The following is a 12,022-nucleotide window of genomic DNA, read 5'->3' as shown; positions in this document are numbered from 1 at the left end:
TGTCAGCTATGGTGTCTACAAGTAATTTGGCATTGGTAACTACTTCAATAGTGTACTGTTTAAAGAGATAATGTGGAAGTTTCTTTTAGCATTGGCATGGGACTTTGGAAAAAAATAGTAGTAGTTCAGTTTTTTGGGGGATTATGTAAAAGTTGGTTTTGATGTACCCATATTTCAAATGAGTTGAAGATATCTTGTATCGTGGATTGTAGTTGTAGTAGATTGTCAGATGAACAGATGAGAGTTGAGTCATCTGCATACTAAATAAGCAAAGCTAGCTGAGAAGAAGTATATTGATTATTGATGAAAATGTTAGTGAGCAATGGACCAAGAATAGAGCCTTGAGGAACACCTGTTTAACTAGGAGAAAAGAAGAGAGACATTTGTTGGATTGTTATATTTCAAATAGGCATTTAAAGAACCACAGAAGAGTTAGTTTAGAAAGGCCTAGACAAGACATTTGAGTGAGAAGTTTCTCATGTGACACTGTGTCAAAGATTTTGAGAGATCTAGAAAACAGAAGATATAAACTTTCCTTGGTTTCTAGCTTTATTAACGGTTTCAGAAAAATAGAGGAGAGCAGTAGTGGTGCTCTACGGCCTGGTTGGAAATCATGTTGTGCTGGAATAAGACCACCTTGTAAGAGGTACAAAAGGAGTTTTTATGCATACACTTGTCCAGCCCCTTAGACAGGGGGGCAAGATGACAACTGGCATAAAATGTGAGACTTCAGAAGAGTTACCTCCTTTATGGAGATGAAAAATAAAGCCTTTTTTCCACAGGGACATGGGATTCTTGAATAGATCTGTTGATGAGAAATTAAACTGGGTATGCAATAGTCTGCAGCGAGATTGAAGTACTCAACAGGGAGACCATTAGCTGAAGGAGAATAGTTCCACTTTGAACTATAATTCAAAGAGGAAAGGGATTATGATGAAAGCGGAGGAGGGGGTTCAAAATATAAGAAGACAGTGGGATTTTAAATGTAGACCCTTAAGGAGAATAACAACAGCCATACAGAATATCATATTCATAAAGCAGCAGTTCTAGGAACTAAGCCAACACGAGAATGGAGAAAGGAGATTCTGCTGATTGGAGTTACTGCAAATAGGGGTACAGAGAATAGGCAAGAGGGGACTGGAATTTACTAAAGAGAACGGGTAAAGGAATCAAGGTATTGGGAGCAAATAACTAGACAGAGAAGGGTAACAGAATGGGATGAAGCCAAGAAGACATTTGGACTGCAGGGTACAGACTGCCTTCCCAACCAGGGATTGATATCAAGGCGTATGCTAAGAAAAGGGATGAGGAATGCTAAGTGGAAGAACTGTTCTGGTAGAGTTTTTAGTTGAATCCAGAACAGAAGCTGCTGTTAAGAAGAGATAATTAGCAAGGCATATACAACATTGCATGATAACTATCAGAATCATTCAGAGGAGGTTAGAAAATATTGGAGAGAGAGAGAGTGACTAAGCAATTCACAAGGGAACAATGACAGGACACATGTAAGACTCCCAAGTATACAACACAGTCTAGAAGGTTTAGGATTTTTGCTTGGAGGTGTTTACATAGTTATGTTTATACCCGAAGCAGACTCCAGAGTATTTTTCCTCAGGCACATGGCAAATTTTGGAGGTGTGATGGGGAAGAAAGAATTAACTGGAATCATATGTTCAGGGAATGTAATGGGTTGGCAAACTTTAAAATTCCCTACAAAGTACACTGTCAGAAATATAGAGTAAGCAAATTGGTACAATTAAGGAAATGATTCTTTTGAAATGGGACACCAGATGTGAATTGCTCAGACATAGATAAGAACTTGTTAAGTTTAAGTCTGGTGACTGCCAAAAAAGCAATTACTAGAAAATGGAAGTCAAAGTGTAAATCAACAGTATTTGAAGCACTGAATATTGTAACAGAGAAAAAAAAAGAACTAGAAGTGGTATCTTTTGAAAAGGGAAAGAGTAGATTACATAGAAATAAATGGAAATTGTGGGAACAGTACATGCAGAATAATGTTCTGGAGGACAAGAGGGAGGAGCGAGGCTTAAGGGAAGGCAGAAAATGAGAATTTAATCTAATGTTGGACTGATGATAGAACATATGTGATGCATACTGTATCCAACTGGAAACATGTTAATATGGCTTGTTTTCATTTGTATTAATGTATGTTTTCCAGTGTCTTAAGTGATAATTTAACAAAAGTGTTAAACATTACTAGCCATGTACACCTTTCAGTAGTCAAACTTAAAGGTTCAAGCTGTCCCTTTCCAAGCACTTAATAGTGCTCACCTCCAAGCTGAGCAGGGAAATATAGGCTCATATGTGGTATACATTTGTGTCTGCTCATCCAGTCAGCAAGACCTGCCTTAAAGGTAGCCAAAGTAGTAGTTTGACCTGTACTGGTAACTTTTTCCACAGGCTAAGAGTACGTTGAGTTAGGAATCTCTCTTTCCACTGAGTCTTGTTTGTTTGTTTGTCTAAATGTAGTTTCCAAGTATGCATGTTTGTAGAGCCACTGGTTTTATGAAGAAAGGATGTCAAATAGGACTCGGTCTTTCATGGCTCAAAAAGTGAGACACAGGTCATATTTCTGTAATTAAAGACAAATGCACATGTTGGTGAAGAATGTGGACATTTCTTTTATTTTGTATTAATTTATCTTTTATTTTATGATGACCAGGGTGGATCCTCTACATAAAAACAGAGGTCTGCAATCTGTCTCTTGCCAATTTATTTGTCACCTCCCCTCTACATACACAGACACACATAGGCACACATGCAGATATATACAAAAGAACATGGCAATCTGCAGTTTGAGTAAAGCGAAATACATTTCTTACATAAACTAGCCAATGGATGAGTTACAAAACCGTGAACACATTGTATTGTGTTAGTCATGCCATGAGACTTTTAAGAGCATTTCTACAGTTCACCTACAAAGGTAGTTAATCACATTTCATAGCAATTATTTCTCCCTTTAATACCATCTATTATTTATTTATTTTATTTATACTTTGTCGAACGGGTTAGTCCCACTAGGCTAGTACATTCTTTTCAGGGGAGACGCAAGGTGGTATTTATGCTAACTGTAGTAGCACCTAGATCCCCTTCAGTGCCTTTCAATGTCTTTATTTTTATGGGGTTTTTTCCTGCCACAGATCACAAAGGTCCCATCATTTTTTTTCTTAATCAAATCTCATATACTGTTTCTGAAAGAAATTTGTTTCAGTTTTTATGACATGGGAAAGAACAAATGCTTTTTGATAGCTTTTTCTAAGTAAATGCCCACACTTTTACATCCTGAATGTGTGTCATATCACTGAGACATAATGGTTATTGTGGTAGCAAGAAAGACTGAAAAAAAAAACACATCAGTATGGTAGCCCCCATCCAGACCATTCTGGGGTACAATAACAACAAAACAATAACAGAAAATTAGGGTGAGGCACCATTAGTGGTGTAAAGACAACTATGTGATGCATAACACACATCTTTTCAGTTTCTGAGAGATGTTTTCCTTTAACTAACCAAAGGGTATGATCAGTGCTCTTTTTCTGTAGCTCTTACCTGAAAAGCAATGTATGGCAGCACACAAAAATTTCTAAGCACTCCAGTGCGCATAACAAGAGACACAGTGACTTACTGCTCTTATAAAAGCAGACATATATACTTACTGGTGTAATGACAGTGAGGTCCGGCAGGTGGCTGCCTCCAGCGCATGGGTGGTTACTAAGAATTACATCCCCTTCTACCAAGTCTTGTCCCAGGTTTTTGATCTAATAACAAAATACAATATACAAATTTACTTCAAAAACTCAAGCATCAAGTGTTAGCCTGTATCAAAACCTGGTTACAAACAATTTGAGATCATATTTACTACCATTCTAGCAAATTCCTGTGTCCAGGAGTCTACAATATGTGCCACAAACTACTTCTGGGAACCTTTAAGTGTCTGAAAATACAAGTCTATACATTTTAAATGCAAACTATCCCAAGAACAGTGAAACAACCACAGCATCTCTGATGTCACACAGAAAACACCCAGAAAGCTTTATTCTGGTTATACGTACTAGGATTATATCACCATGCTGGCTTCATGGTGACATAAATTCACATTGGTATCTCCTTATTCTGCCCCTGAGTACTGAAACAGTGTACAGGGCTGGCATCTTAAGTGGAGTATTCTGCTGAGCAGAAACAGAGGAAACTTCCATTTTGTTGTCCTTCACATAATGCACTGTTAAGTGTTAGTGATGCTGTTGTGATTTTTTTCTAAACCATTGTGGCTTGCCTGCTATGTATTTGTGCTTTACTAAATCCAGCAGATGAGTCCTTTTGTTTTTGCATGGTGATATTTATTATTTAACCATTTCTGCCCTGTACCCCTTTGAGGATAAACCCATTGTTCAACTTAAGCTGGTACAAGTCCTCATTGGGGTTTCTGCATCTTTTGCCTCTTGTCAGTAAATGTTAATGACTTTGCCTTCATGATGGAGGAGTACAGTCTGCTTCCTTTTGAGCTTAATTCATTGGCTACTCTAATGTCTGGTCTATAAATCGTTATTCTCAGTAGGCATCACCTCTAAGAGTAATCTCTTGAAATGCAGGCAAGTTCTTATAGAGGAATTTTCAAGGACTTCCACTGTGGTAGATTGCCCTTTCATGTTTGATCTAATTCTCTGCTGAAAGTAGAGTTTGAATATACCTTTACTGTATTTGTACATTTTCCTGTTTTCTTTTCACCAATGACAAAAAAAGTACAATACACTTTCTGTGTGCACAGGCAACTTAAGGTATTTGACTAGATCAAGTATCTGTGACACTCTTATCAGATAATGAGTGTTTTTTTTTTTTTTTGGGGGGGGGGGGGGCAAACATAGACATGGTAATATTATTCTCTGACAAAACCTCTGTGGTTGCTGCCCTATGTTTAGTCTCATTTATATCGAATGTCTGTCCAATTTCATTGAAAAACTCTCCACTTGTGGAATTTCAACCTTTTTTCCATGCTTTAAATACAACCTGTGTAGCAGACATCGAGTCATAACTTAGTTTATGATTTCCACCTTTCAAAGCAGTACTACTTGGGTGACAGTGACATTCAGTAGAAAAGCTAGTTTTGGCCAACTCAGGATAACCATGGCTAGGGTTGTGAAGGCATAGGAGGTTACTAGGCTAATGGCTCAAGAGCCTTTATAAGCCTAGCCATGTTTATCCTAAGTTTCCCAATTGTCAATAGCTAGGTGAATGAAGTTCATAGAGGTATGAGCCTATGATATGGTAATTAATACCAGCTGTCTCTGTCCACGAGGGACATGGGTGCCACCCATCCATTAATGAATATGACAACCACTTTTAGATAACTACTGCTGAAATCTGGAAGATGGCCTAAAGGATTAAGGCTATGAGTAGTTCTCAGGATGTGTCCTGTAGTCCAGGGTTTGATTCCCTCAACCTCCATTTGCTTGCTTTGTGACTTTGTGAAAGCGACTTAACCAGACAGTGATGCTGGGATGAGTCTGAAAAATGTTCATGTAGATCAGTGCCCTACCCTAATTAATAAATACATAAATAAAGTGACTACTTAATAAAATTGCATGAAGTTTGCATATGGTAGCATGATTGTGCATAGCTGCTTACATAACTGTATAAAGTACACGTATCATAGCATGAATGAACTTATGTTTTTCAGCATATTTGCTTTTCTTCTCCTGTCTTTCTCTGTTTTCAGGATAATCCCTGAGTTTCAGAGGCACATAATGGGCAACTCATGAGTAATCCTTACAAATCTTTGCTAAAACCCTCTAATTGAAGGGAGGGAGACATAAAATACCACTTTATGGAAAGGGACAAATCTTCTAAGGCATAAGCTTGTTATCCTAGCCAAAGTAAAGAAAACATGAAAAACATCTAAGCCTCACCAAGATGGCAGTGTCCATCTCAGCATAATTTAGGAGCAAAAATTCCAAGTCACATCTCATGCAACTCTTACCCATGGTAAATGGAAACAATCTTCCTGAAAGAAGGTTCTATTAAAGTGAAAATGCCATGGGCTTTCAACAGTCTGTGCAGCATTTGCTTGGTTCTGTTATCACCACCCTATTTGATCAGATCAAACGAAGAAGATAAGGAGGCACATGGGGGAAGGACCTCAGCAGAAAGCACCAATTTCATCTCACGCACCTTTTCTGCTATACAAGAATTTGTAATCCATGCACTATGAAAACACAACTACAGTATCACATCCCAGCTAAGAGCCATCTGTGACTGGATACCTGCTCAAGTTAAGTCTATAATGGGACTACTTCCATCAAGTTCTCAACTAAAGTCTACTACAGCAAAATCTTCCTGCAAGATGAAGTAGTGGCAAGGAAATGGATGAAAATGCCCTCATCATCCTTGCTTCATTGAACCTTTTATTATTCCCTGGTGATCGTTTTAAAATCTTTTCAACAGTTCTGCCGGCTCTGCCTGCAGGAAAGTCCAGAACTGATCCAAAGATCTTGAATTTATCTTTCTTTATTGATATATGTCAAGGATGCTTATAATGTATTCCTAGAAGGGAACAAATGTCCAGTTATCCATTTGAAGGACCATCAATAACTCAGTCTCTCAGCTGGTCAATACCACAGCTCCCAGGCTCCGGTGAATCACAAAGCACAAGACAGACCACACAACAAATATATGAAAATAAATCTTCTATCAAGCCCTGCAAGAACCTCAACTGAGGTGCAGTGTAAGATGTATCAAAAAGTACTCTGCATATTCAGGGAGAACATCTCAGGACATAAAAGGTAAAAGGGAGGAGAAAATTAACAAGTGCTGAGATGCACAATTGCAAAGAAATAACTTAAATTCCTGACTACTGTCCAAAACCTGGAACCGTTTTGACTATTTCTAATGTATTTTTGGAGGGTGCAACTCACGAACGCTGCAGGAGATAAAGACAGGTAACCAGATGCAGTGAAAATATTTTAGGTAAAGATGTTTCATTTATTTATGAATATAGTTGCTTGTTTGTTGCATGCACTTGCATGCATTTTGCAGAATCCAATTTGGCAAAAAGCCCATTTATAGTGGAACACCAAGGTGAAATTGCCCATGAACTGTAAAATAAACAAAATAACTAATGTAATAAAGTATAACTGAGAAAAGTGTTAGATACAGGCAAAAACCTAAGCAAACAAAAAGGTAATATTTGTAGATAGAATTAAATTTGAGTGAACATATGATTAATCATATAAGCATTACTCTCATGGAGCTATGCTACTATTCACAGTATGTACAATATGTAAACTATGAAACTGGAAAAATGGGTGAGGTGGGGAGAAGTAAAAGCAGCAATAAATAAGTGGATTAGCATACATGTTTTGGTGACAGCAGATATTAACAGAGTACTGAAACTAATAGGCATGTAATACCAATTTATCATGGTAAGGAATGATATTAAAGGACAGTGCATGTCAAGAAGAAAGGTAATTACTATAAAACATAGAAATGGGAAGGAGAAGTGATTTGTGATTAATGAGTATTAAAAAATATATTCTCATCTCTGAAACAATGGCAAATAAACTCTGGGTTACTCTGAGATGTATAAAAACATTCATAGAACAAGTAATTCAGGCCAAATTAAGAAGAATTACAACTGACCATCATTTAAAATGTAGCCAAAATATCAATTATACTGTTAAAAAAGCTTGGACTATTACATAAAGCTAAATTGTGTCTTACAAATTTCAAGTAAGCTAACTACACCTCAAGCCATTCTTCTACCGAGTCTCCTCTATGCTTCCTCTGTAACAATATTCACCCAAACCACCTTAAAAAAATAAAACAAACTTATAAAAAATAATTTGCAGCAAACCTTAAAAACAGGACTCACCAGTGCACTGCACTACAATAACTAAATCATCTCAAACTACAAAATGTCCTCTCTCTGAACTTAAAAGTGATCATAACATCCTCTACACACACAACAAATGCCTTGCCTTAAAACACCTAATTCAAACATACATTCCACCTAGACAAATCAGATCCCAAAAATTAAAACCTCCTACAAATACTTAAGTCATTTTTATGTAGACCCTTATATGCCATCCATATATCAAAACTATGGACGTCAGAACCCAAAAAATATCATAAAAGAATCAGACCTTAAAAAATTCCAGTCAAAACCATTTATCTTGTCTAGCTGTCCAATTAGTCACCATTCTTCCTCCCCTTCATTATTCTCAATGCACATTGTGTATTGCCTGCCTCTCATGTACTACAAGCCTTAACTCTCCTTCTTACCATTCAATACTCTTTCCTAATCTTCTTTTTCCCCTCCATTTTCCCTCCTACCTAAACATACCATTTTCCTATATTTCTATCACTCTATATCATACTTTTCTCCACCACCCCCGTCACCGTGTTTCTTTTTCCTCTCCTTTTCACTCCTCCATTAACCTACCCCTCCTTTTACTTTCTGACACCTCTAAGATATTCATTAATTTGCTTCCAATTGACCATCACCCTTGACTTTAACTATAGTCTGCAACATCCTTACTATGCCTCTAATAAATCCTATCATCTCTCTCCCTGTGCCGCTAGTGCTGTTACTCCTAGCCTTGTATACCACCTCCTTCCAAACCTACCTTTTCACATTCTACCCCTCTCCTACCTTGCCGGTCATCCAGAAATTCCATCACAATAAACCCACTGTTCACATCTCCCATTCCTTTTTGACACATCCCCTAATCTACATTTCTCTCTTAGATATTTTCATACCCATAGCTTTGCAAATAACCTATACATACATTTCAGGCTGTTTTCCAAACTAAGATTTCTTACTCTCCACTCCCTTACCCATATTAAACTATAAAAAACTACAAATATGGCTCTGTCATTGTCCATGATGGTGTGAATGACCTGACACGTACCTCCCTGGACTACATGAAAAGAGACATGGAGGAGCTGTTGGAAACTCCTGGTGTTCTGGCTGCAGTGTGATTCTCAAACAATCTGGAAATATATCGCTGACTGATAAGTTCATTTCCTGGCATTTTAACCTTTCAGAGTTCTGCATTGTCTTAATTTTGCCTGACTGAATTATTTTATATATTTTCTGGCATTGTTTTCTGTTTCTCATCTGTCCTGAAACTGCATTGTTTTCTGTTTCTCATCTGTCATGAAACTGCTTCCCCCCTATTCCTGTGGTGAAGTTTATAAAACTGGTCTAACAGCTTTTGTGTTATCTGATTGCTTCAAGGCTTGCTGATTTAAAAGTAGTTTCTGTTTGTAAATTCCTGCATACACTGCATACACTGTTGGAAACTCCTGGTGTTCTGGCTGCAGTGTGAGCCTCAAACAATCTGTAAATATATCACTGATTGATAAGTATATTTCCTGGCATTTTAACCTTTCAGACTTCTGCAATGTCTTAATTTTGCCTGACTGAATTATTTTATATATTTTCTGGCATTGTTTTCTGTTTCTCATCTGTCCTGAAACTGTTCCCCCCACCCTATTCTTGTGGTGGTATTATAGTTGGTGGCTTTGCAGTTGCCCGCCTCTACTGTAAACTTGATCTGGGACACCCTTCCCAGTCTGGTGTTCACTCTACTTAATACAGGGAGAACATTTGAGAAGGACAACCCACTTAGGTTCTTAACCTTGATTTTTTCTTCTGCTCCTTCTTCCTCTCTCCTTGCACTTTACTAAAACATGAAAAATGCACTTTATTTTGCTTTTGTCTCTTCTTAAAAGTACTCAGTTGTATTTATTCTGCTCCATTTATTACTTCTTGGTAGTAGCCTGATTAAATTGTAACTGTTACTCTAAGCCTTTTGGTTTAAGCACTTGGGCAACAGACCAGTTGTTTTACATTAAGATTTGTGGTCTGCACTGTTGTGGCAGGACAGGTAGCTTACATCCTTCTAAGTTGGGAAACGCTGATTGAAGGCTCAGTGTCTGCTATTCTAAAAGTGTATTAGTTCTGGTTAAAGCACTTGGGCTTCAGGCCAGTTATTTTTCATTAAGAAGGTTTGTGGTCTGCATTTTTGTAGGTGGAGAGGCTAGATTCTGCCCTTCTGAGCTGGGAATTTCTGGTTAAAGGCTTATTGTGCCTGCTTATTTGAACTGTTTCTTTCTGAAATTGGTGCGCCCTGGTTGCTGTAGCATAGACTAGATTCAGGCATCCTGAATCTAGTTTTGTTTGTATAACTTGAGCACTGATCCAGGCCATCTCTTTTGGAGAAGGTTCCCCTGCACCCTAGTGGCAGGAGTGTGCAGTTAGAACTTGTTTGAGTGAAGACTGCTGGAACAGTTTCGTTTTCTATTTTTATATAAAAAAATTGCACTTTATTCATCTGCTTTTACTGTATTTGTGTTTCTTCCTACTTTATTAATTTATGTTGCTTTTGCTGTTTGTTCTTAAAAGTACTTAATTGCATTTATTCTGCTGCATTTATTACTGCTTGTTAGTAGCCTGATTAAATTGTAACTGTTATTCTAAGCCTTTGGTTGAAGCACTTGGGCTTCAGACCAGTTGTTTTACATTAAGAAGGTTTGTGGTCTGCACTGTTGTGGCAGGACAGGTAGCTTACATCCTTCTAAGTTGGGAGTTGCTGGTTGAAGGCTTAGTGTATGTTATTCTAAAAGTGTATTAGTTCTGGTCTGGGGACTTCTTGGATGACTCTTTTGTCCAGCAGCTTTTGAATCTCTAGAGCTGCTAACTCCTTCTGACTGGGTGGAACATCAGGGAGACATTTTCTTTTCTCTTTGGGAATTTGGAAAAAGTGAATGAAATATCCTCCGGGTATGATCCTTTGCATTTTAGCATCCTTTGTGATGGCTATCCAGGCTTTTAGGTGCAAGGACAAGCACTTCCTGACTGCCTCCAGACAGGGACAGTCAGGTAACCTTTCAGGAGTGCTGAAAGGCTCTATCTGAGAAAGAATCTCAAGACTCTTGATTCTGTGGACCCCCTTTGCCATGTGGGCGTCATTATCCATTGTAGCTATTCCCCCTTCTACCTCTGGGGGAAAAGTCTCCCTGTGACTCTTGGAAAGGTCCTTGAGATTTCTGGAACCACAATTTTTTACCACTGCATTGATTCCTAGAAAAGGGTCTCTGCGTGGTAGAAAAGTGGATTTCCACGGCAGTTTTTCCATTCTTTTCACTGCAGGAGAGTGTAAATCCATCAAAAGGAGCACTGATGAATGATGCTTTGAAGGGCTTTACAAAATCATACAATTGCATTCAGGTATGTCTCCTAATGGCTATGTCTGAACTGGCCACCAGTGAGGGACCTTCAGCTGCGTGCAAAATTAACTTCGTAGATCTGTTAGTAATGGATTGCAAGGTAGCCAGCCATGAGGAAAAGGACTTCTCTTCCTCTGTGGACATGGACCCAGGGGTAGAGTTAGAGAGTTCTTTGAATAAGTCCCTTTGTAACTTAGTGAAATGTGCCACATAATTCAGCAACCATAAGGCAAAGTTCGCTGATGCATACACCCATTTCCCAAAATTGTCCAATGCCCTGGAATTTCTATTACGGGGATGTACAGTGGAGCTCGGTTCAGCCAGCTCCTTTTTAGTGGCTGCCGCAACAACCATGGCATCTACAGGGATTCCCTTGGCCTAGTGTTGTCTGTCGGACAGGGAACTCAAAATCTTGACTAGGCGTTTGGGGATCAGTTCCATGGAGTCTGGTTCCTTCCAAGCACTGAGGAAGACAATGTCTATAAGCTCATCTGCAGGTGGAGTATCCCATGATGTTGATGTTCCAGACCCGAAGGCTTCCAAGAACACCAATTCCTGCTGGGAAGGGCCAAAAACCTTTCTGGCGAAGGACCTCTAAGATGTTTCCAAACGAGATATCCTCAGGTGGAGATCTAGTGGATCCTTCCCCTTCTTCAAAATCGGTGTCCTCCATGAGGGATTCCTGCAGGGAATCCAAGTACTTCCTCTTGCACAACCTCTTTCAAGGATCCTCTTCAGTGGAGTGCTCTGGAGAAGTGTCGGAAGAAGCAGGGGG

The 12,022-nt window shown here is 38.7% G+C and overlaps 1 protein-coding gene across 1 annotated transcript in view; it reads right to left on the bottom strand.

Annotated features, from left to right (window-relative positions):
- OPLAH (5-oxoprolinase, ATP-hydrolysing) overlaps positions 1–12,022 on the bottom strand; it is a 1,902,532-nt gene that overhangs the window by 485,694 nt on the left and 1,404,816 nt on the right. The window contains exon 18 of the mRNA XM_044067415.1: positions 3,678–3,779. Coding sequence (XP_043923350.1) covers positions 3,678–3,779 — 102 coding nt within the window. The remainder of the gene's footprint in view (positions 1–3,677; positions 3,780–12,022) is intronic.

Source organism: Protopterus annectens, chromosome 3.part1, assembly GCF_019279795.1.
Source record: "Protopterus annectens isolate FY-2018-M chromosome 3.part1, PAN1.0, whole genome shotgun sequence".
Lineage (NCBI taxonomy): Eukaryota > Metazoa > Chordata > Ceratodontiformes > Protopteridae > Protopterus > Protopterus annectens.
The sequence above is the reverse complement of the archived record's forward strand: the minus strand, read 5'-3'. Positions and strand labels throughout refer to the sequence as shown.